Source organism: Terrapene carolina, unplaced genomic scaffold (assembly GCF_002925995.2).
Source record: "Terrapene carolina triunguis isolate 2854851 unplaced genomic scaffold, T_m_triunguis-2.0 Scaffold613, whole genome shotgun sequence".
Lineage (NCBI taxonomy): Eukaryota > Metazoa > Chordata > Testudines > Emydidae > Terrapene > Terrapene triunguis.
Window position 1 is genome coordinate 6,776,614 of NW_020664964.1, and position 24,182 is coordinate 6,800,795.

The window sequence follows — 24,182 nt, forward strand, 5'->3', positions numbered from 1 at the left end:
AAACAGACGTCAGCCCTGGGAAGTTTGAAACTCCCTTTCCCTTTGCTTGTAGATATGGCAAGGAAAGCAGCCAGACAGCAGGGTTTTTTTTTAAAAAAATGCCATGAAAGAAACAAGGAAGTAATGGGGCTGCTGAGACATGAAGCAGGGCAGCATGGGGCACTGAGCAGGGATCCAGAATGCCTTCCACTCAACTCCGCTTCTCACAAGACCTATCGAGAGAGCTGCACTGTGGGATAGCTGCCCTACAGCGCTGCTCTCATCGGCGCTGGAAGTGCTGGTAGTGTAAACGCTCTCTGACACCTGAGGAATTGAGTGAGTACACAAACCAGCGCTTTACTTTCACTGGATCCCTATCACTGGTGAAACTTACAGCGCAAAAGCTCTGTAAGTATAGATCTACCCTAACACATCCCAGTCATTTTCTCATCAAATGACGTACATTCCCAGCATAGACTTCAATGTTCCATTAAATCTTTCTACCAAGTCACTGGTCTCTGGATGATCAGGGGTGGCTTTTATATGCCTCACTCCACACAACTCCCATAACTTCTCGAAAACCATAGACATGAAATTTGCACCACTGTTGGACAAGAGTTCCATGGGAAAACCTACCCTGCTAAAATGGTAATTAGGGCAGTAGCCACGGTTTCAGCTTCTATGTTAGATAGAGTTGTGGCTTCAGGGTACCTGGTGGCAGAATCTACCACAGCCTTTTCATTTCTAGAAGGTCTGGGTAGGGGTACCACAATATCTGTGTACACTCTGGAAAACACCTCCTTAATGATCAGCAAAGGTGCCTAGCAGGGTCCCCATAACCTCTTATGCTTTTGACATAAAACAACTTTTACACTAATCTTTTAGAGTGGTAGCCGTGTTAGTCTGTATCAGCAAAAACAATGAGGAGTACTTGTGGCACCTTAGAAACTAAGAAATTTATTTGGGCATACGGTTTCATAGGCTAAAACCCACTTTATCAGATGCATGGAGTGGAAAATACAGTAGGAAGATGTATATACATATTACATGAAAAGATGGGAGTTGCTCTTTCACCTGCACATCTACTAATGTGATATATGCCATCATGTGCCAGCAATGCCCCTCTGCCAGGTACCTTGGCCAAACCGGACAGTCTCTATGCAAAAGAATAAATGGACACAAATCAGACATCAAGAATTATAACATTCAAAAACCAGTCGGAGAACACTTCAACCTCCCTGGATGCTCAATAACAGACTTAAAAGTGGCAATTCTTCAAGAAAAAGCTTCAAAAACAGACTCCAACGAGAAACTGCAGAACTGGAATTAATTTGCAAACTGGACACCATCAAATTAGGCCTGAATAAAAATTGGGAGTGGATGGGTCACTACAAAAACTAAAAACTAATTTCCCCATGCTAATTTTCCCCTACTGTTACTCACACCTTCTTGTCAACTGTTTGAAATGGGCCACCCTGATCACCACTACAAATGTGATTCTTCCTCTTGTTGATAATAGCCCACTTTAATTGAATGGTCTCGTTAGAACTGACCCCCTGCTTGTAAGGCAACTCCCATCTTTTCATGTACCATGTATATATATCTTCCTACTGTCTTTTCCACTCCATGCATCTGATGAAATGGGTTTTAGCCCACGAAAGCTTATGCCCAAATAAATTTGTTAGTCTCTAAGGTGCCACAAGTACTCCTCTTTGTTTTTACTAATCTTTTACTGTCTCAAACATGTGAGGCCAGTAGAAATTCTGTTTGAGCCTATCACAAGTTCTCTCCGCTTCTAAATGCCCAGCAAAGGGACAGTCATGAGCTACCTGCAGCAACTCTGTCCTGTACATAACAGGCACAAAGCAGCTGCTTGAAAACCTCACCAGGGTGTGTCTTTTTCCCTACGGGAGCCTCCCTGTGCAACAAACCTCCTTCTAGAAAAATCTACACCAGCCAGGGTATTATTCTGAGCTGCATCCCCTCACCATCCTCCCTGCAGTCCAAGCCAGGCAAGACAAAGCCACACACTTTTTTACTGATTTCAGAGTGATAGCCATGTTAGTCTGTATCAGCAAAAACAACAAGGCGTCCTTGTGGCACCTTAGAGACTAACACATTTATTTGGGCATAAGCTTTCGTGGGCTAGAACCCATTTCATCAGATGCATGGAGCAGGTATAAATACATGAACAGATGTGAGTTGCCTTACCAAGTGTGAGGTCAGTCTAACGAGCCAATTCAATTAACAGCAGGATACCAAGGGAGGAAAAAGTCCATTTCAGACAGTTGACAAGAAGGTGTGAGCAACAGTAGGGGGAAATTCGTATTGGGGAAATTAGGTTTAGGTTTTGTAATGACCCTAGCCACTCCCAGAGCCAGAAGGGTACCCAGAAGTCACCTACAACAAGATAGGCCCAACAAAGAAAGTAACAGAACGCCACTAGCCATCACCTACAGCCCCCAACTAAGACCTCTCCAGCGCATCATCAAGGATCTACAACCTATCCTGAAGAACGATCCCTCACTCTCACAGACCTTGGGAGACAGGCCAGTCCTCGCTTACAGACAGCCCCCCAACCTGAAGCAAATACTCACCAGCAACTGCACACCACATAACATAAACACCAACCCAGGAACCAACCCCTGCAATAAAACCCGTTGACAACTCTGTCCACGTATCTATTCAAAGGACACCATCATAGGACCTAACCACATCAGCCATATCATTAGGGGCTTGTTCACCTGCACATCTACCAATGTGATATATGCCATCATGTACATTGGCCAAATCGGACAGTCTCTATGCAAAAGAGTAAATGGACACAAATCTGACATCAAGAATCATAACATTCAAAAACCAGTAGGAGAACACTTCAGTCTCCCTGGTCACTCAATAACAGACCTAAACGTGGTAATTCTTCAACAAAAAACTTCAAAAACAGACTCCAACGTGAAATTGCAGAACTGGAATTAAATTGCAAACTGGACACCATCATATTAGGCCTGAATAAAGACTGGGACTGGTTGGGTCATTATAAAACCTAAACCTAATTTCCCCAATACGGTTAGGTTTATTTTCAATCCTTTCTCCTTGCTTAACCTGGGTGACAAGGGGATTTCCCTTCCCCTGGGATTTGTACCCCTATGGGCCCTTGATACTATATATTGATCAGCAATTTCTGCAGTCTATAAAACAGTGAATGGTTTTTAGTCACAGATGGCTGCTTTTACCTCATCTGTAACTACCCATAACAATTGCTCTTGGGCCATCAGATCAGACTATCTTCCATAATCACCTTCAGCCCCCACCCCCATTATCTGTTTTCTCGTAAAATTACACATTTTATGCACATATTCAACATGAGCAATATTGTCTAATAGGCTGAGGTTTCTATACATCAATCGATAAGTTTCAGGGGTAATCCTAAATCTTTTCAATACAATTTCTTTAAATTTCTTGTATACTTTAGCATCACCCTTCTCCATATAATTAAAAACTTGTCTCACTTTCCCAGTTAATCTGGTTAAGAGGATAGGCATCTGTTTATCCACTGGGATATTGTGCATCCCATATAATCTTTCAAAGGAGGACAGGTACTCTTTTATGCAGTCAGTCTCCCTGATCCGCAATTCTGCCATCAGTCTCTGGTGTTCATGTTCTTCCTTGGCTCTTGGGTTCTGCAAGTGGCCCAGTTGCCTCTGTAGGCTCTGAGATAGGATGGTTCTCACCCTCTGGATCTCATTGAGAGATGACTTGATTGCAGTGTATAAGTACTTCCATGGGGGGGAAAATAGCAGGTATTTAGAATATACCAAAGAGGTCTTTAATCTAAAAAAGAAAGACCTAACAAAAAACAGTATCTGGAAGCCGAAGCCGGACAAATTCAAATGGAAATAAAGCACAATTTTTTAGCAGTGCGGGTGATTAACCATTGGAAAAAACTATCAAGGGAAGTGGTGAATTCTTCTTCGAGTGATTGCTCTTGTGTAAAGCAACAAAGAGTTCTGTGGCACCTTATAGACTAACAGATGTATTGGAGCATAAGCTTTTGTGGGTGAATACATGCATGCGTCTGACGAAGTGGGTATTCACCCACGAAAGCTTATGCTCCAATACATCTGTTAGTCTATAAGGTGCCACAGGACTCTGTTGCTTTTTACAGATCCAGACTAACACGGCTACCCCTCTGATACTTGCTCTTGTGTGTGCATGCTCGCCATGTGCACCAGTGCCGGAAGTTTTTCCCCTAGCAGTACCCGTAGGGGAGCGCCCCAGTGACCCCTAGAGTGGCGCCTCCATGGCACGGTACAAGGGATGCTGCGCACTCCCCCCACCCTCAGTTCCTTCTTGCTGCCAGTGAAGGTGCTTCGGAACTGCTCTGCTCCAGCTTTGCTGTAGGTCATCCCCAAAACTGCTTGTTCGTTCAGTGTATGGTACCTGTAGTTAGTTAGTTTAGTTTAGCTAGAGCACCCGGGCCAGGGCATGCCCCGTGCCCCAGGTTTTAAGTTGTGCGACACTTGTAGGCGTTTTATGCCACTGAGTGAGCCGCACGCGGACTGTCTGCACTATTTGGGGGAAATCCATCTCAGCGATCGCAAGATTTGCAAGTCGTTTAAGCCTCGGACCAAGAGAGAGAGAGAGGGACATTAGACTCTGGGCTATTCTGATGGAGTCGGCGCTGACCCCAGCTCTGGCGCGTTGCTCCGAGTCAGCACCGGGCACCACAGTGTCAGTGCGTGGCGACACTTCGGCGCCATCAACTAGTCAGCACTGCTCCCCATCCACAGGGCATGCCAAGAAGGCTAGAAAGAGGCCTTCTTCACCGGAGCACTGGAGTAAACCCGGGACAGAGGCTAGACCCATGTTGGGCAGTCCTTGATCCCCACCGGCCACTAGGCCTCCGATTCAAGTTGAGTGGAATAGCCTGGCCCATTCGGAGCAGGCCCACCGGATGTCCGGGTGCCCTCCACGCCACAGGCCCTGCAGGCAGCCCGGGATGTTATGTCCATGCCGGTACCAGGAGCACCTCCGATGTCGGCCCCGTGCTCCAGAGGTAAGTCGCCGCTGGGATCTCCACAGTTGCCCCCAGCTCGGTACCGATCTTGGGAACGTTCTTGATGCCGTTCGCCGCCCAGCAACCATTCAGGGCAAAGTCCACGTGGATCACCGTCGATGCCTACCAGGGTGTCTGGTTGGATTCCGTCTGACTGAGACTTTTCGCACTGCTCCACCTCAAGCGGCGAACGCCGATGAGACCGAGGTAGACGTCGCCAACGGTCCTCGTCTCGGAGGGGTTATCGTAGCTGGTCACGGCACGGATGTCGATGTCATTCCCGTTCGGCGTCCCGCTCCAGGACCCCATCACGGCAACGCCTCCGCAGCCCCGGGTGTCAATCACCGGCATCTCACCATTGCGGGTCCGCCCACCAGAGCCAATCATGGAGCACCTGTTATTGACTGTACCGGTCCTCCACGTTGGGATCGCGGTGCCGTGGTCGGCACCGCTCCCGGTGCCGCCGCTCCTCCCGGTCCGGGCACAGAGGCAGGTCGTATGTCAACCCGGTCTCCCTTCGTAGTCGTCCATCGATGGGCCAGGCCGAACAGCTGGCCCCGCCTGTGCAACAGCAGATGCAGTGGCACTGGGCCCCGTAGCCAGCCCAATGGTACCAGTGGGAACCGTGGCCTCCGACACAGCCCCCGGTGGGGGCTCGCTTGGTGGTAGAGCCTCAGAAGGACCATCGGCCTCCCTCTCCAGACCACCGAGGAAGGAGTTGGTGGAATGTATATCCTTGGCACTGTGCCCGGAGACCGACCAGGTGGTGGACCCTCTGGTGCCGGTGGACACCCAAAGTACCACGCCGGCCTCCTCTCCCTCCCCGGATGAGGCGATTACGCCCCTGCCTCCCTCCGTTCCACAGGAGGACTTTAGGGTCCACCAAGAACGCTTGAAAAAAGTGGTATCAAGCCTCCACCTCCAAGCAGAGAAGATGGAGGAGCCCTCCGACTCCCTGTTTAATGTGCTGTCCTCGGCACCAGGCAGGGTGGTCTTCCCTCTCCATGAAGGGGGGGCAAAAATTTCAAATGCCCTGTGGGCTGTATAAGTAGCGGCATTGCCAGCAGATCGAGGAACGTGATCGTTCCCCTTTATTTGACATTGGTGAGGCCTCATCTGGAGTACTGTGTCCAGTTTTGGGCCCCACATTACAAGAAGGATGTGGAAAAATTGGAAAGAGTCCAGCGGAGGGCAACAAAAATGATTGGGGTCTGGAGCACATGACTTATGAGGAGAGGCTGAGGGAACTGGGATTGTTTAGTCTGCAGAAGAGAAGAATGAGGGGGGATTTGATAGCTGCTTTCAACTACCTGAGGGGGGGTTCCAAAGAGGATGGATCTCGGCTGTTCTCAGTGGTGGCAGATGACAACAAGGAGCAAGGGTCTCAAGTTGCAGTGGGTGAGGTCTAGGTTGGATATTAGGAAACACTATTTCACTAGGAGGGTGGTGAAGTACTGGAATGCGTTACCTAGGGAGGTGGTGGAATCTCCTTCCTTGGAGGTTTTTAAGGCCTGGCTTGACAAAGCCCTGGCTGGGATGATTTAGTTGGGAATTGGTCCTGCTTTGAGCAGGGGGTTGGACTAGATGACCTCCTGAGGTCCCTTCCAACCCTGATATTCTATGATTCTATGAAACACCGGCCTAATTGGCCCCATCTCCAAGAGAGTGGAACACAAGTATTTTGTACTCGCCAAGGGCCATGAGTACTTATACACCCACCCTGCTCCTAACTCCCTGTGGTCAAGTCGGTCAAACACAGGGAGCGGTTGCCAGCCAGACCCTACCCCAAAAAATAAAGATTTGCGGAGGCTAGACTCAGTTGGAAGGAAAATTTATTCGTCCTCGAGCTTCCAGTTACGAGTGGTGAACCACCAGGCTCTCCTGGCCCAGTATGAGTTCAATCTGTGGGGCTCCCTGCCCAAGTTCGAGGACTCCCTCCAGGAGCGTGACAGGAAGGAGTTCAAAGGGCTGGTGGAGGAGGGTACAGCAGATGCCAGGGCAACCCTGCAGGCAGCTTCAGATGCAGCGGACACAGCCGCACGGTCCATGGCCTCAGCAGTGTCCATGAGAAAGGCGTCGTGGCTCCTGCTCTCTGGGCTGTCCAGCAAGGCGCAGACCTCCTGGCAGGACCTCCCATTTGATGGCAAAGCTCTGTTTGCGGAACAAATGGATACAAAGCTGCATGGCCTGAAAGACTCCCGCACGACCCTCCAGACTCTTGCGTCTGATGAAGTGGGCATTCACTCATGAAAGCTTATGCTCTAATACTTCTGTTAGTCTTAAAGGTGCCACAGGACCCTCTGTTGCTTCCTCCAGACTCTGGGTCTCTATGTTCCGGCTCCGGCTAAACCTAAGTTCAAGCCGCAGCAGACTCCTACTCAGGCCACCCACCCAAAATATGAGACCACTTATAAGAAGTTGCGGGACTATGAGAGGCGCCCACAGAGGCAGTCTCACCCTGCCCCCCCAGCCTGGGTCCTCCAAGGGCAAGTAGGTGGGGAAAAGGCAGTTTTGATGGGACACCTGGGGGCGCCCTGCCACTTTTCATCAGGGATCTATCCCCAATAAAGCTTCCCTTTTCCAATCGGTTGTGCGCTTTCCTTCCAGAGTGGTCGCGGCTGACCTTGGACTGATAGGTCCTCAACACCATCTCCCAGGACTACACCCTCTAGTTTACTTCCTCCCCCCCCCAACAACCCTCCACCCCCATCCCTCCTGGGGGACCCCTCGCACAAGGTCCTGCTCGAGCAGGATGTGGGGCGGCTCCTGGACCTAAAAGCGGTGGAAGAGGTACCCAGGGAGTTCAAAGGCAAGGGGTACTAATCCCGAAGGCCTACCTTGGACCTGCAAGGCCTAAACCAGTACATGGTGAAGCTCAAGTTCCGTATTGTCTCCCTGGCCTTCATCATCCCCTTCCTGGATGCCGGGGCCTGGTACGTCGCCCTCGACCTGCAGGACGTGTACTTCCACATTCATATATTCGAGGGGCATAGACACTTCCTCCGTTTCATGGTGGGGCAGGAACACTACCAATTTACGGTCCTCCTATTTGGCCTGTCCACTGCCCCCAGGGTATTCACGAAATGTATGTCGGTGGTGGCGGCCCACCTCAGGCGCTGGGGGGGTCCAGATCTTCCCCTATCTGGATGACTGGTTGGTCAAGGGCAGCTCCCAGTCACAGGTGAGGGATCACGTGGCACTCCTTCTGTCCATGTGCACCACTTTGGGCCTGTTTTTAAACAACACCAAGTCCACGTTAGTCCCGGTTCAACACATAGAGTTAATCGCGGCGGTCCTGGACAGGTTCGAGACCCTGAAGGGGCTCATTGCCACCATCACAAGGTTTCCAGTGACAATGGCCAGAGCGTGCCTCCAGCTCTTGGGTCATATGTCGGCATGCATGTATGCGGTCCATCATGCCAGACTCTGCCCCTCCAGCTCTGGTTGGCCTCGGAGTTCTCCCAGGCCAGGGACAGGATGGACAAAGTCCTCACGGTACTCAAACCAGTGATCACCTCCCTGTGGTGGTGGTCCTCCCCGAGAAACATGCTCCAAGGCGTTCCGTTCAGGGGCAGAGCCCTGGAGCTGGTGTCCAACGTGTCAGACCTGGGATGGGGGGCCCATGTGGGGAATGTTCATACCCAAGGTCTGTGGTCAGCTCGGGCTCTGACCCTCCACATAAATGTCAAGGAGCTCAGGGTGGTATGACTGGTGTGCATGGCCTTCTGCTCGCACCTGGAGGGCCGGGTGGTCAGGGTCCTCACGAACAACACGGTCTTGATGTTCTACATCAACAGGCAAGGTGGGGCCCGATCTTCTTCCCTCTGCCGTGAAGCCCTCAGGCTGTGGGACTTTTGTATAACCCACGACATCTGCCTGCAGGCCTTCCATCGGCCGGGCGCCCGGAACAAGAGGGCGGATCACTTGAGCAGGGACTTCTGCTCTCAGCACAAGTGGTCTCTCCACCCAGAGGTGGTGCACAGACTTTTCCAAGTGTGGGGAACTCCCCAGGTGGACCTTTTCACGACTTGCAGAACTGTCTCTGTCCCTGGTTCTGCTCCAGGGGTGGGGCTGGGATGGGGCGCTATCTCCGATGCTTTCCTCCTGTCCTGGTCAGGCCAGTTTCTCTATGCCTTTCCACCATTCCCGCTGATCGGCAAGGTCCTGGAAAAGATAAAGATGGATAAGTCCCGGGTCCTTCTGATTGCCCCGGCATGATCCAGACAGCCATGGCCATTGCCGTCCTGCCCGGACCTGCTCTCCCAGGATCAGGGCCACCTCCTCCACCTCAACCTAGTGGCACTCCACCTCACGGAGTGGCTGCTCAGTGGTTAGGTAGGTAGGAAAGGACGTGCTCGGAAGGGGTTCAGCGCGTCCTCCTAGAAAGTAGGCGACCCTCCATGCACTGAGCCTACTTGGCAAAGTGGTCTCGGTTTTCCAGATGGGTGGACGAGTGGGGCATTTCCCTGGTGGCCGCCCCGATCCAGCTTATCCTGGACTACCTACTTCACCTTAGAGCCCAGGGCCTGGCGCCCTCGTCAGTCAAGGTGCACCTGGCGGCCACATCGACCCTCCATCTGCCAGTGCAGGGCCACACAGTATTCTCCCATGCTATGACTGGCTGATTCCTTAAGGGTTTGGATTGTTTCTCCCCATATGTTAGGCCCCCCATCCCGCAGTGGATCCTAAACTTGGATCCTCACGGGGCCCCTGTTTGAGCTGCTAGCCATGTGCTCCTGGTCACACCTCTCATGGAAGGTGGCCTTCCTGGTTGCAATCATGTCGGCTGGGCGGGTCTCGGAGCTCAGGGCCCTGACCTCCAAGCTCCCGTACACAGTGTTTCATAAAGATAAGGTCCAGCTCTGCCCACACCCTCGTTCCTCCCGAAGGTGGTCTCCGCCTATCACATGAGTCAGGACATTTTTCTGCCGTTCCTCTGCCCCAAGCCCCAGGCGTCCAGTGAGGAGTGCCGCCTCCACACGCTGGATGTGAGACGGGCTCTGGCTTTCTACCTGGAGGGAACTAAGCCGTTCAGAAAGTCCTCGCAACTGTTCATTGCCTCAGCCGAGTGCATGAAAGGTCGGCTGATCTCCACTCAGCAGCTCTCCAACTGGATCACCTCATGCATCTGTACCTGTTATGACCTGGTGGGAATCCCTCCACCACCAATTGTAAAGATGCACTCGACTCAGGCACAGGCTTCATCGGCTGCCTTTTTGGCCCATGTACCCCTTCAGGACATTTGTAAGGCTGCCACGTGTTCTTCAGTTCACACGTTCACCTCGCACTATGCAGTCGTTTCCCAGACCAGGGATGACGCCAGGTTCGGCAGAGCTGTGCTCCATCCCGAGAATTTGTGAACTCCTACCCACTTCCAACAGATATAGCTTGGAATTACCTATTGTGGAATACACATGAGCAATCACTCGAAGAAGAAAAGACAGTTACCTTTTCCGTAACTGGTGTTCTTCGAGATGTGTTGCTCATGTCTATTCCACATCCCACCCTCCTTCCCCTCTCTTGGAGTTGTCTAGCAAGAGGGAACTGAGGGTGAGGGGAGCACGCAGCACCCCTTATACCGCGCCATGGCGCTCCCCTACTGGTACTGATAGGGGGGAAATTTCCAGCACCAGTGCACGGGGCGAGCACACATGCCTATTGTGGAATAGACATGAGCAACACATCTCGAAGAACCCCAGTTATGGAAAAGGTAACTGTCTTTTCTCCAGCTCTTCATGTCTTCAGACCATGACTGGATGCCTTTCTGGAACTTATGCTTTAGTTAAACACAAGTTACTGGGATCAATATAGGGGTAACTGGGTGAAATTTAAGTGCTTGTGGTACACAGAAGGTCAGACTTGATGATCTAATGGGTCCCTTCTGGCCTTAAACTCTGAGTCTGTGAAGCCCACTACAAAATTATTGTATAGTTCCATGTGGGGAAAAAAAATCCATCTAGGCTTCACTACATTGTGTAAATCTATTAGAAAACCTTACTCCCAAGATTTTGGACTGCAACTTTCAACTCAAGCTATGGTGCTTAACCATTATTTCTATCAGGGTCCACGTAGTTGCAGTTTCAACATGCCACCTTCCAGTACACGTTCATATAGTGTTCAACCTTTAAATTATTTCAGAAATTTTAAAATGACTGCTCCATGCCTATCCCATAGTTTCTGGGCCCCCTCTTTCCTGGGTCTTAAATGTAATTCTTATGGACCTTATGGAACCTCAATCCAAGTATTCTCTCCACCAACTTCCCGGTGGCTATCACCTCAGCCAGGAAAGTTAGTGAGATTCGAAGCACTGATGGAAGACATACTGTCTTCCATGGGGATAAGGTGGTAGTGATACCCTATCCTAAATTTCTTACCAAGGTGATGTCAGATTTTCATTTAAAGCAAACCAACCTCCCCATTTTCTTCCCCAAACCACACTTAAACTAAGGAGACCATGCCCGAACTCCATACCACACTCAAGATCCATACTTTAGATGTTTCCAGAACTCGTCTTTATTATTCAGCTAGGGAAAATGTATTCAGGAAACCACTCTATTTATTTGTGGCATTGGGACAACCTGTGAAAGGTCAGACCATCTCTTCCCAGGGATTATGCAAGTGCATCAAAATTTGTTACCAACTAGCAGATACGCCCCTTCTCTCAAGTATTAGGGCCCACTCAACTAGAGACCAAGCAACCTCCGCCGAATGCCTAAGAAATATTCCTACATCAGAGACTTGGAGCTCAGCCCATATCTCTACTAAACACTGCACCCTGGATTCGGCTGCTTGATCAGATGCCAAATTTGGGAGTGCATTTCTGCAATCCTTATTTAGATAACTATTGGTACGACTCCTCAGAACCGTTTATTAATCTGGCAACTGCTAGCTCTTTACCATAAGTGAGATTCACACAGACAAAGCCTTGAACGATGAATGGTTATTTACCTTACCAGTAACTTTTTTGTTCTTTGAGATTTTTTTTTTCCATCTGAGTCCCATGACCTGCCCTCATCCCTGTTCCATCAGAGTCCATTTCTTCTGGGTTTATGATTTAGCAAGGGTCAGGGCCACTCTACCATATATGCCCTTGGATCAGAGGGCATGTGGACACGCAGGAGGCTGGTTGAAAAATTCCAGTCATACATTGTGAGGCACATGCACTCCATAAGTGGAACATAGACAAAAGGTCTTTGAAAGCCAATAATGTGATGTGCTTGACACATTCTTCTGCCGATGGATACTCCCTTTCTAGGCTGGCACCTCCCTAACCATTCATGTATATCAAGCATTCATCAGCATACATTCCATATTTTAACCATATTTTAATTTACTGTCTCCACCACTTTCGGGGTGTATGCTAATTCATTTAAGACTCCCGGCCCTTTAATCACAGGATTGGGGTCTGTCCTAGGAGCCGTTGCTATTACAATGAAGTGAAAGTCACTTAATGGCTTATAGTGTTTGTTTACATTGTATCAGTTACTTCAAGAACAAAGTCAATTAACTTGTTTGTAAGTTTTACATAGTAATAAAGTATCTTTCACAGGATAGATACAATCAATGGTTTCTACAGACAGTAGCTTACAAGTTTTAACAGAAAACCCAAGAGATTTTTGTACTGGGTGAAACTGTTGGATTTTAAAGTGTGGGGGACAAATTATGAGGGGGTCACTGTCACTTGGGGGAATCACTGTTAGTACCTTCTTTAATATCCCTACAGACGATCCCTTATATAGCATCTTTGTATGTAAAATACTATGAGGTATAGTGTGTATATAGCAATTGCTACAATTTGCACCTTGCTGCCTCCAAAGTCAGTGTCCTTTATGATCTGAAAATTGCTTCTTAAAATTGAGCTCTCCAAGGTATTTTACAGTTTGTCATGTCTGAGTAAATATTAGCACAATACTTTGTGGCAAGGTGCCAGTGCCAGTTCATTAATACAAAACAGAAGCTTTTTTGGCATAAAAAGGAAACCCTTTTTCACAAAGAGGTCTTGTTTGTTTCTTTTCCATTGTCACATCAATAGAAAAAATTAAAAATCAGGCTTTTCACAATGAGGAAAACTGTACTTACAAAGTGAAATGTTTTAGTTGAATTAGTAAATGAATACATTATCTGTTAATATAGCTTCTTACTAGAGGAGCAGTTGTGGGAGGCTGGATATTGCAAGGGGAGGAGGACAACAGTGACAGTTTTCCTCTCGTAGAAGAGAATTATCAGTGAATGGCTCTAAGTATCCAAAAGTTAGATGGTCTTTGTTTTAGTGGTAGCAGCTTCCATGTAACAAAAATGTCTGTTTTTAGATGACTTCTACAGATATACAGAAATGTATCCAGACTTTGCAGAAGAGTATCTGAACCATGATCAGATGGAAGTTGAGAATTGTTTGAAGACTTCTCTTCCAGCCCCTAATGGATTCTGTACTGACTTCAGCCCAGAAAATGCTGACGATAAAAAGAATCCCCTGCAGAAGAAACTGAATTAATACTGCAGACATCCTACTCCTCTCCTGGTGAGAGGAATATTTCCTTTCCTGGAATCTTCATAGTCACTCCAACTATAACTTTTGTGTGTGAAAGATTTACTACCTTAATACTGTTCTTTAATTCCCACATGCTGTATTTATCAATATCTTCAAGCTTAATTGTCAGGAGATGGGTTTTATTTTATTTTTTTCAGAAAGGTCTTTGAAAGCCAATAATGTGATGTGCTTCATTATTAATGTGCATACTTAAAGGGAAGCTACATATTTATTTATATTTGATTGGTTAGTTTCATGTACAGAATGTTGCACAAAGTGTACATGCATAAAGAATTGTAGCTAATATGGTGGTGAGTGCACTTTGGTGATTAGTTTTTTTCCCTGTTTAGGAAGATGTTTATTTAGGGCCAGATCTGTTGTCCTTATTCACAGAGCAGTCTCACTGATTTCAGTAGGATTATTCTCATGAGAAAAGCAAGCACATTTTGGCCCCTTGTGTTGGTTTCAGTAAATAATGCAAGAAACAATTATGAAAAAAAAAATTTTTTTTTACCAAGGATTAATTGCTTTTTATTTTTGTTGTTAAATGATAAAAGTTGTCTCTGTCTTTCAGTCCATTACATGGTAGAATCAAAAGGGAAGGGGCTTTAGTTCCCATACATTTATTCTCATATACTTATCTGCAGAACACAGTGAAATATGGAATGCTTTCAAAACAGACATGATATGTCTATGTGAACAAATGTGTGGCAAACAAACTATGCTTTCCATGCTTTTCTGTAAAATTATTCAAACATTTCCACTTATTAATTATATGAGGAATTTATTATAAACTAATTCCTTATGTATTTAATTTCGATATTAACCAGGAATCACACAGGTGCAGCTTCTTTGGTAAAAATCTGACGACAGATACACATGCACATGTGTGCATATACAGTCAAATACATGTTGTAATGTGGAATAAAGACTTTTATCAGCATGAATTTGGAAAGATTGCATTAGGAGTGGCAAAGCCATAAGTGAGTTATATAAGACATCCCAAAGGACTGCCTTAAAACTTTGTATTACCATGGTGTGTATTCTATATGATGCAGAAGTTACCAAAAAAAAATTAGGAATGTTTTACAGAAGTTTTAAAAAATGTTATTGGCACTATTTCTTATTTCTTTACTTTTGTAAATGCAGGTACTTTAGTTACAAGGAATAAAACTGAGCAGGACATCAAAACTAATATAAAAAACTTCCCAAAATGATGTAGTTTTTCTGAATATAAAAATGTCAGAACTTAAAAGCCCAAAATGTGCCTTTAAGGGCTAGAAGTAATGCTGGGTCCCAATGGGACCAAAGGAATTTCTCTCCTTCTTAATGGTAAAAATTCTTAATCCTGCATGGTTAGTAACCCCATTACTAACCCTGTAGAGCTGCACTATATCACACTTCAAAACTCAGGCATTTTTATAATTAGAAAAGCAGCCACTAATTTAGGATTTGAATCTTATCCATCCTGGGCCAACAAACCATGCTAATTTCAAGCCATGGGTGGAGAGGGGAGAGAGAAGGAGGAAACCTTTCTCTGGCAGGTTGGTTTTTAAAAATGGCAGTTGCTTGAAACTGGTTAAGGTTTAGAATGTGTTCTGGAGAGACATATTAACATGTGGAGGGCAGATGATTTCATTGAAAGTAATCAATAAATTATTGCACATATATATGCAAATTATCATACAGGTAGCACATTGGTGTGTATGGTATGCTACATACTATACATACCACACAGTAGAACCTCAGAGTTATGAACACCAGAATTACAAACTGATCAGTCAACCACACACCTCATCTGGAACTAGAAGTATGCAATCAGGCAGCAGCAGACACACACACAAAAATACAGTACAGTACTGTGTTAAACGTAAACTACTAAAAAGAAAGGGAAAGTTTAAAAAAAAAGATTTGACAAGGTAAAGAAACTGCTTATTTCATTTAAATTAAGATGGTAAAAAGCAGCATTTTTCTTCTGCATAGTAAAGTTTCAAAGCTGTATTAGGTCATTGTTCAGCTGTAAACTTTTGAAAGAACAACCACAACGTTTTGTTCAGAGTAATGAACATATCAGAGCTACGAACAGCCTCCATTCCCGAGGTGTTTGTAACTCTGAAGTTCTCCTGTATATGTGAAGATGCTCTCTCTATGTGGTATATTGTGTAACAATATGTAAAAGTAACGTAATATTAATTAATGCCTAACCTACATTTTGCTTACTTATCCTCCTCCCCCTCCCACCCCCAGCCCCGGGACTTGCTCTAACATTATAAATTTCTGAGCAGCTTCAACCAGCCACCATTTTTAAAAGGAAATTAACCTGACAGAAAAAATTTTCCTTCTTTTCCCCAAATAGGGAATTCTACCGACACACTGAAGCCACAGTGGACTGAGAAACACAGTGAACAATATTCGTTCCTGGAACACTGACAGATTTAAGATCCAGTAACTTGCAGCAAGACAGGGCTAAAAATGGGAGTTTTTAGATGCTTGAAAAATATTGAAATTTTGACATTTTTAGGTATAATACAAGAAAAAATATTCTGGGTTAATTTTAGATGTTGTTTTGGCACCTTCTGGCACTCTTACATTTGGGCTAATGCTGTCTGCAGCACCTAGATTTACAGGTGGAGGAATATAGAAAAGTTCCAATAATTTTAATCTAAAATTGTTTCTCTGTGACACGTGGGATATATAGAATACATCAGTGTTTCTCAAACTGGGGTCACAGCTTCTGTAGGGAAAGCCCCTGGCGGGCCGGGCCGGGCCGGGCCGGTTTGTTTACCTGCCGCATCTGCAGGTCCGGCCGATCGCAGCTCCCACTGGCCGCAGTTCACTGCCCCGGGCCAATGGGGGCTGCTGGAAGAGGCGCAGGCCGAGGGACATACTGGCCTCCGCTTGCAGCAGCCCCCATTGGCCCGGGGCAGCGAACTGCGGCCAGTGGGAGCCGCGATCGGCCGGACCTGCGCACGGGGCTGGTAAACAAACCGGCCCCGCCCGCCAGGGGCTTTCCCTACACAAACGGCGACCCCAGTTTGAGAAACACTGGAATACATGGTGCAATGAGGTTTAATGTTTTTATCAGGAATCATTTGTGATGACCTACATAAATTGCTTATTGCAGGGATCTCAAACTCAAATCACCATGAGGGCCACATGACACCTTTTCATATAAAGATACAAAAGCCCGCCCCTGCCCCACCTCTTCCCACTCCTTCCATGCCCCCATTCCAACCCCTTCCCCAAAGTCCCCACCCCAACTCCGCCCCCTCCCCCTATTCCAACCCCTTCCCCAAATCCCCACCCCTGCCCTGCCTCTTCTCCGCCTCCTCCCCTGAGCGCGTAGCTCCCCGCTCCTCCCGGAAAGCGCTAAGCACTGCCAAACAGCTGTTTGGCGGTGGGAAGCACTTGGAGGTAGGCAGAGGACCGGGGACATGGCACTGTGGGGGAGGGGAGCTTGGCGGCCGCAGCAAATAACTCGTGTTTGAGACCCCTGGCTTATTGCTTTTCCTGTTGTTAGTAATGCTGCCATCCTATTCTTATACCAATAAAGCCCTTATAGCAGACTAAATGATCATGTATTATGTACTGAAGATAGCTATAGACTCAGCCAAAGATTCATTAATCTGAAGTTATATAACAAACCTTTTTGGAAAATCCCTAAGAAAAAAACAAAAAAAAAACACTTGTAAAAAAAAAAAAAAGGTAAAACTTTAGAAACCCAAGCTATCCAAAAATTCCACTTCTAACCTACCCCCGCCCCGCCCCTGAAAAACAGAAGGTGTAGAAATGCTTTGTGAAGATCTCCCAAAGAATCTTAACTCTAGCCCTCCACTGTTCCTAATTTCCATATTCCAGCCTTCCTTCTTTCCTTACATACCTGCCATGTAAGATGTGATCTCTTAATTAGTGCTTTTTCCTGAATGTTTAATTAAAATTTTCATTTTTGTAAAGACTTTAAAAAGGCTATAGTCTGTGATTCTTACATTTGGAAATGCCAATATAACATGGATTGTATAGTCTTGGTTTTATAGATCTAATGCCATGTGTGATTCTTCACCACTAAAGTCATTGATCTTTCCCTTTTATTCCCCTAAGTAAGGGAGAGAGGCTGAGGGAGTATGGCTAGATACATAAAGGAATGCCTAAATTTTAGGCCCCTTGAAAATCACAGGAACAACACTGCACTTTGCAAAGTCTGATTTAGGTGGTTAGGCTCCTTATACAGTGCACAGGGAGATCTACAAAAGCCAGCTTACTAGATAGGGAGTGACCTAAGCTAGTCAGCGGGAGATGCCAATGAGAGGGGTGTGTCCTAAAACCCACTCCTCTCATGGAGATAGGCAACTGAATCCAGGCTACCAGGAGGCACCTATGTCTGCTAGTGATTCACAGCTGGGAACTCCTGTCTTGGAGTCAGGCAACTTAGATACATATGGTATTGCTTGTGAGAATTAGCTAAGCACCTGCTTCACTCCACACAAAATATACCACGTGTGTGTTGCTGCCACCACCACCCATTTTATAACTTGGGATATGGGAGATACATGTTCAATTCCCTCGTCCGCCATGCGGGGAGAAGGGGAATTTGAAGAGGGGTTGCCCACCTCCCAAGGGAGTGCTCTAACTACTGAGTTATGGAATATTCTTATGTGGGGTTCCTTCAGTCTCTCCTGGTGAAGTTATTCCATATTGGATAAATACTTAGTGGGCCAGAGAGTGAGAGAATGACTCTATAGCCTGCTGGTTAGGGCAACCATTTAGGAGGTGGGATAGCCAGGGTCCAGTCTGCCTGCTCCCAGTGACTCTAATTATTTATACACAGTGGAATAACTTTACCAGTAGAGATTGAGGAATCCCTGCAGCAGACTCTCCCATAGCTCAGATGTTAGCTCACTCTTCTGTTCAGATCCTTTCTCCTCATCTAGCAAAGAGGAATGAGAAACCTGGGCCTCCCAGATGAGTGCTCTAACCACTGAGATAAAAGTTGTAAGTTTACCTCCACTAGCCAGATTTTGAATGGGACCCGATCCAGTAGGCAGCTTCTGAGTACACCTATGGGATCAGGCCCTGCACACAAGTTAGGCAGATAAATCCCTATCTTCCCCATTTTCTGAATTGCTCTGGGGCTTAGGCCGGAGATAAACATCTAGATGCCTAGAGGGAGGCAGCAGTGCTTATGGCCAGAGGCAGAAACTCAGTCGGCAAGGAAACTTTTACCCTGAAAATATAGGCCCTGAGTGAGTTTAGGTGTCTATAGGATTTAGTGGGAGTTTTGTGAATTGTAGTGGAGACTAAAACTGGGATTTAGGTGCCTAAACCCAGGCATAGGCACCTAAATCAGCTTTAGGCGCCAAAGTACCTTTGTGAATCTAATCCTTTGTATCTGTAGGAAAATGAGCTCTATGGCTAATCACACACAATTGCTTACATATTAACTTCAGGGAACAGTGGACTATATATATTGTTTATGTCGTCCTGATGTCAGTGATGTAAACAGATCCAGTTTATCTTTGAATAGTACCTTATGTAATCACTGGGAACCAGATTCTGTCGCCCTTACTTATGTTGACTAATTCTTCACTCCACATGCAATCCCACTAATATCAATGGGATTACATACAGAGCAAACTACTACTCATTGTAAGGTTGATATAATCTGGTCCTGCAAGATCAAAAGTGGAGTAATCTAGTAAGAGAAGTTCTTAATTGTTGGGGTCACTGATTACCTATTTGCTCACTGGAAATAATTTTGTATCTAAATTTCCCCTTGTTTTGATGAGGACGGTTTGGTTAAGGTTATTGGCTGGATGATTTTAAAGAGGTATTTCTATACCTTCCACTGATTTTTTTTAATGGAATCTTAACTTGGTCTCTTTCCAAGGACTTCAAAGTTTAGGGGTTTTTTAAATGGTAACTTTATTGGTCTGTTCAATCAGAACTTCAGGTTAAGTTTTTGTCTGACAATTTCCTTAGATTTTTTTTTTTTTTAAGTTAAAATGCTCTGGGGAGCAAGGACTTCAGCAGACCTATCATTCTACGTGGGACTGGATCCCATTCTTTCCACTTCCATGGCCTTCCTCTTTATCTCTCTCCTCTCTCTATTGTGCTCATCACTTTAGTAACTGAATAATTATGCACCTAAAGTAACCAAAATTATATGTGGTATTCTCATATAATACCTTTGGAAGCCACAGCTAGAGGCTGCATTAACTTTTTGGTAAATTCCCCGTGGCATTGGTTGGGGCACAATGCACATCCTCCTTCTGTCCCTTCCACCACATTCAGAGAGAGAGCATATGCCATGTAAAAGATATGCCATGTAAAATATGGAGGAAACCAACCATGTCTTTCACTGCAAGCAGTTCTACTCCACATGTGGATCTTCGGGGATTCAGTCAAGTTACATTATGTACTTGTAACAGACTATATTGGCCACAGCAAATGTTTATTCTTCCAATTTTTAAAAAGTTGCAAGAAATTCCTGAGCATGCCTTTTTGAGAGAGTAGTTTGTAAACTAAATCAGAAATTGTCTCATACCATAGCATTTCCAGTGTATATTATAATCTGTAGTCAGAATTTTGTTTCTCTGTGCTCAAAGGGAGTATAGTCTTCTGTCACTGCCATGTTTACTAATCCCATTATAAAATTCTATATTCATGAGCCACAAAATTACTTCTATGGGGAAACAACTGGGTGATAGGGAACTGATTTGCTTCCTCTCAGGGGCAAAATAACTACCAAGAGAAGTAAATACAATGGTTTTGCTTGTAGGAGTAGAGCAAGACCTCAGTTCATATTTAGTGCTCATCACATTTGTAAACTGATTCACCCCCAGAGTTGGTCAAAATTACACATAAATAAGTTTGCACGTTGTTCACTTCATAGTAGCGTGTAGTAGATATGCTTCTGTAGAAAAAATGGTTGCATTTTGATGTTTGCTTGAAGTAGTTCTAATAAGTATTCCAAACAATAAACGTAGAGGTTGCCTTGATCAAGAAAGTCAAATGATCTCTATATTCAGTTGAGGCAGAATCTGTACTGTATCACCTTTGAGAATCTCCTCATTAAAAGGATTTTCACAAATTATGCTATCATATATTAAGTACAGCACTAATTTCCCATCTTTTCATGTGCTGTATTATTTATACTGCTTAGTGTATTTTTCACTCCATGCATTTGATGAAGTGGGTTTTAAGCCACAAAAGCTTATGCCCAAATAAATTTGTTAGTCTCTAAGGTGTCACAAGGACTTCTTGTTGTTTATGTTAAGTACTGTAATTTTATTACACCAAAATACTAAATATTTCCAAAATTAAAACACTATTTTTGCCCCATGCCATGGAAATAAAAATGATTTTTTAATTTTCTGTCCCAAATGACTTACTGATCACTTGATTTTCTTATTCTTCTAATCTGTAGCGACTATAAGAACATACAATACATATTAGATTCAGATCAAATGTGATTAATGTACTGAAAAGAACTCTAAGGCCTCAAAACAATATTGAACATAGCAATTACTGTGCAGCTCTCCTTATCTACCTACCTGTATTATCATTTTCTATAGAGCACATTACAGTAATATCTAAAGTACTGCGAAGCTAGGAAGATCTGTTTGTTTTGTTTTTTAATAAAGGTTTATTTTTTGTAAACATTTCAGTTATGGTGTGGAAGCTTTAACAAATAGTTGGGTCTTGCGGCATGCTCTATAATAGGTCAAGACTTTGACTGTCTTTAATTATTCTCAGGTTGCTCATTCCATTTAAAACAACTCTCTCAGCTGACATCATATTACTTCCAGCTTCCATGTACTTTTCCTGTATTTTGTTAGTTGCATCAGCCTAGAGAACCACAGCTGTCTTGGCAGGTTGTGGATGGAAAGGCAGCTACTGATGTACTAGGGTCCTGCGCCATTCATGGCTTTGAAGATGAGGACCCGGGCTTTGAATTTAATCAGAAATTATGGTTGAGCTAATGTAGGATGCAGAGTTCAGGGATGATTTGCTCTAGGGCCCAGTTTTTTAAAGGTATTTAGGTGCCTGAATCCCATTTGACCATTTTGAGAATCACAGTATTCAGCTTGGAGGTGATAAACACATGAACCAAAATTTTTGAAAACTAGAGTCTAAAGTCGTGGTTCTAAATCCATATTTAGACACAGACAAATGGTCTAATTTTCAAAATTGCAGGCCCCACTGGGCTGAGCACTTTTGTCTCTCAGACCACCTATTTTAGGTGCCTAACTATGAATTTAGGAGCCTAACTTGAGCTATTTTTAAAAATCTTGCTCGTGTATCATTATGGCCAGATCTGGTTTTTCCATGTGGCTTTTCCTTCCTTCCGCTGAAAGGAAGAAGGAAAAGCTCCTAGCAAGCTGAAAGTGAAGGTAAGCATTTCTAACCAGTACCACACTAGGTTGATGAGTCCATCAAGGCCCCATGGTTTGGTTTACTGACAAATGAAGGGTAGACATCACAATGAGGACAGCAACAAAGAGTCCTGTGGCACCTTATAGACTAACAGAAGTATTGGAGCATAAGCTTTCATGGGTGAATACCCACTTCGTCAGATGCATGTGGTGGAAATTTCCAGAGGCAGGTATAAATATGAAATTTCCACCACATGCGTCTGACGAAGTGGGTATTCACCCACGAAAGCTTATGCTCCAATACTTTTGTTAGTCTATAAGGTGCCACAGGACTCTTAGTCTGGATCTGTAAAAAGCGACAAACACGGCTACCCCTCTGATACTTGACAATGAGGACAGCATGTCAGCTAATTCTTCTAAACTTTTCTGTTTCCAGACAGCGTTACTCCAGTCTTGCCTGTGTCCAGTTTGAGCCAGCTGCTCTTTGTTCAGTTGCCAGTCTCTTTCAGGCATTGTGACATCTTGTGAGGGCAACTTTCTGTGTCTGTTTAAAAGGAACTATACAGCTGGAGGTCATTGAGACCGTAGTCTGAGATGTCTCATGTCTTCAAGTAGCCTCATGTATATATTGAAAAGAAGGAGACAGATTAGACCTCTCTGGGACGCCACATGGAAATGTTCCTAAAGAGGTATGACCCTCTGGAACCTAGTGGGAGGAATGACTAGAGCCCTTGTAATGTTGGTGTATGTACTCTAGCCATATCATGCAAATAGATCAAAAGCACCTTGTGATCAATTGTGTCAAAAGAGATTTAACAGTGTGAGCATTGAGACTGGATCTCTATTATAGCCATGAGAAGATAATCCATTAGCACTATCAAGGCTTGTGTCCATGTATAAATTTCCTGTATCGAGTATTGGTGAGGGTCAAGTAGACTATTGCATTTTTCAGGAAGGCTGAAAGGTTTGCTTTCTGTAAAGGTGATGTTAATAATTTCAATGGCATTGAATTGAGTTCTTTTTGGCTTTTACCAGTCAGGGGGACAGGAGTGTTCCTTGTTTTGCAGGTGGGAGCTCAACATTTTTTAGCAACAGAGAGTCCTGTGGCATCTTTAAGACTAACAGATGTATTGGAGCATAAGCTTTCGTGGGTGAATACCCACTTCGTCAGACGCATGTAATGGAAATTTCCAGAGGCAGGTATAAATATGCAGGCAAGAATCAGTCTGGAGAAAACGAGGTTAGTTCAATCAAGGAGGGTGAGGCCCTCTGCTAGCAGTTGAGGTGTGAACACCAAGGGAGGAGAAACTGCTTTTGTAGTTGGCTAGCCATTCACAGTCTTTGTTTAATCCTGATCTGATGGTGTCAAATTTGCAAATGAACTGAAGCTCAGCAGTTTCTCTTTGGAGTCTGGTCCTGAAGTTTTTTTGCTCCAGACTGATTCTTGCCTGCATATTTATACCTGCCTCTGGAAATTTCCATTACATGCGTCTGATGAAGTGGGTATTCACCCACGAAAGCTTATGCTCCAATACATCTGTTAGTCTTAAAGGTGCCACAGGACTCTCTGTTGCTTTTTACAGATCCAGACTAACACGGCTACCCCTCTGATACTTAACATTTTTTAGGGCTTCTTTCATCATATGCAATGGAACCAGATTTGGGTGGCAGGGTGGTGGTTGCTTTCTAATGTGACTAAGTTTTCTGTCTCAGAAAGTTCATCTTAAATTGAATTTTCTGTGGAATTGGTGGCATTTGAGAGTACCAGCACTTTTCTCCACTCCAATCTTGACCTATAGAGCCAAAAAGCCAGAGGATGACTTGGTTGGACTTCTGAGCCCCACAAAGACAGAACCAATCTCACAGGGCCCAATACAACATCTGTGCCTCCCCACTGAGCAGCCTGGCCTGGTCCCATAGTGGCAACCTGGTCTGCTAGGGTGCTAATGTGGGGCCCAGGCTTCTTCCATCCTGGATCTTGTTGGCACTGTTCAGGCTGAGACATCACTGCAACTGTTATACTCAGGTCATGTTTACAAACTTTTCTTCACAACCATGAGGATCAGAAACTTTTGAAATGAAAGCTGAGGCTCTGCTGCCATCACAGGACTTTGGGAGGCAGAGCCCTAGGCAAATGGCTAATTGTGTCTATAGAGTGCCCACACACACACACACACATTCAAGCCTTGCATATGTGTTCAGTGGAGTGAGACACAAGAGCCTGTAAGAAATCCCTGGTTTCTATGTT

General features: G+C 45.3%; 1 protein-coding gene across 2 annotated transcripts in view; it reads left to right on the forward strand.

Annotated features, from left to right (window-relative positions):
- The window catches only part of LPCAT1 (lysophosphatidylcholine acyltransferase 1), a 146,697-nt gene extending 130,422 nt beyond the window's left edge, over window positions 1-16,275 (forward strand). The window contains exons 13-14 of one of the 2 annotated variants that reach the window (XM_026659250.2): window positions 13,345-13,553; window positions 15,919-16,275. In XM_026659250.2, the coding sequence (XP_026515035.1) occupies window positions 13,345-13,526 (182 nt within the window). In that variant the 3' untranslated portion in view covers window positions 13,527-13,553; window positions 15,919-16,275. Of the gene's footprint in view, window positions 1-13,344; window positions 15,334-15,918 lie in introns of those variants that run through there. The other variant, XM_026659249.2, reaches the window with a different exon arrangement.
- The last annotated feature ends 7,907 nt before the right edge of the window (window positions 16,276-24,182 follow it).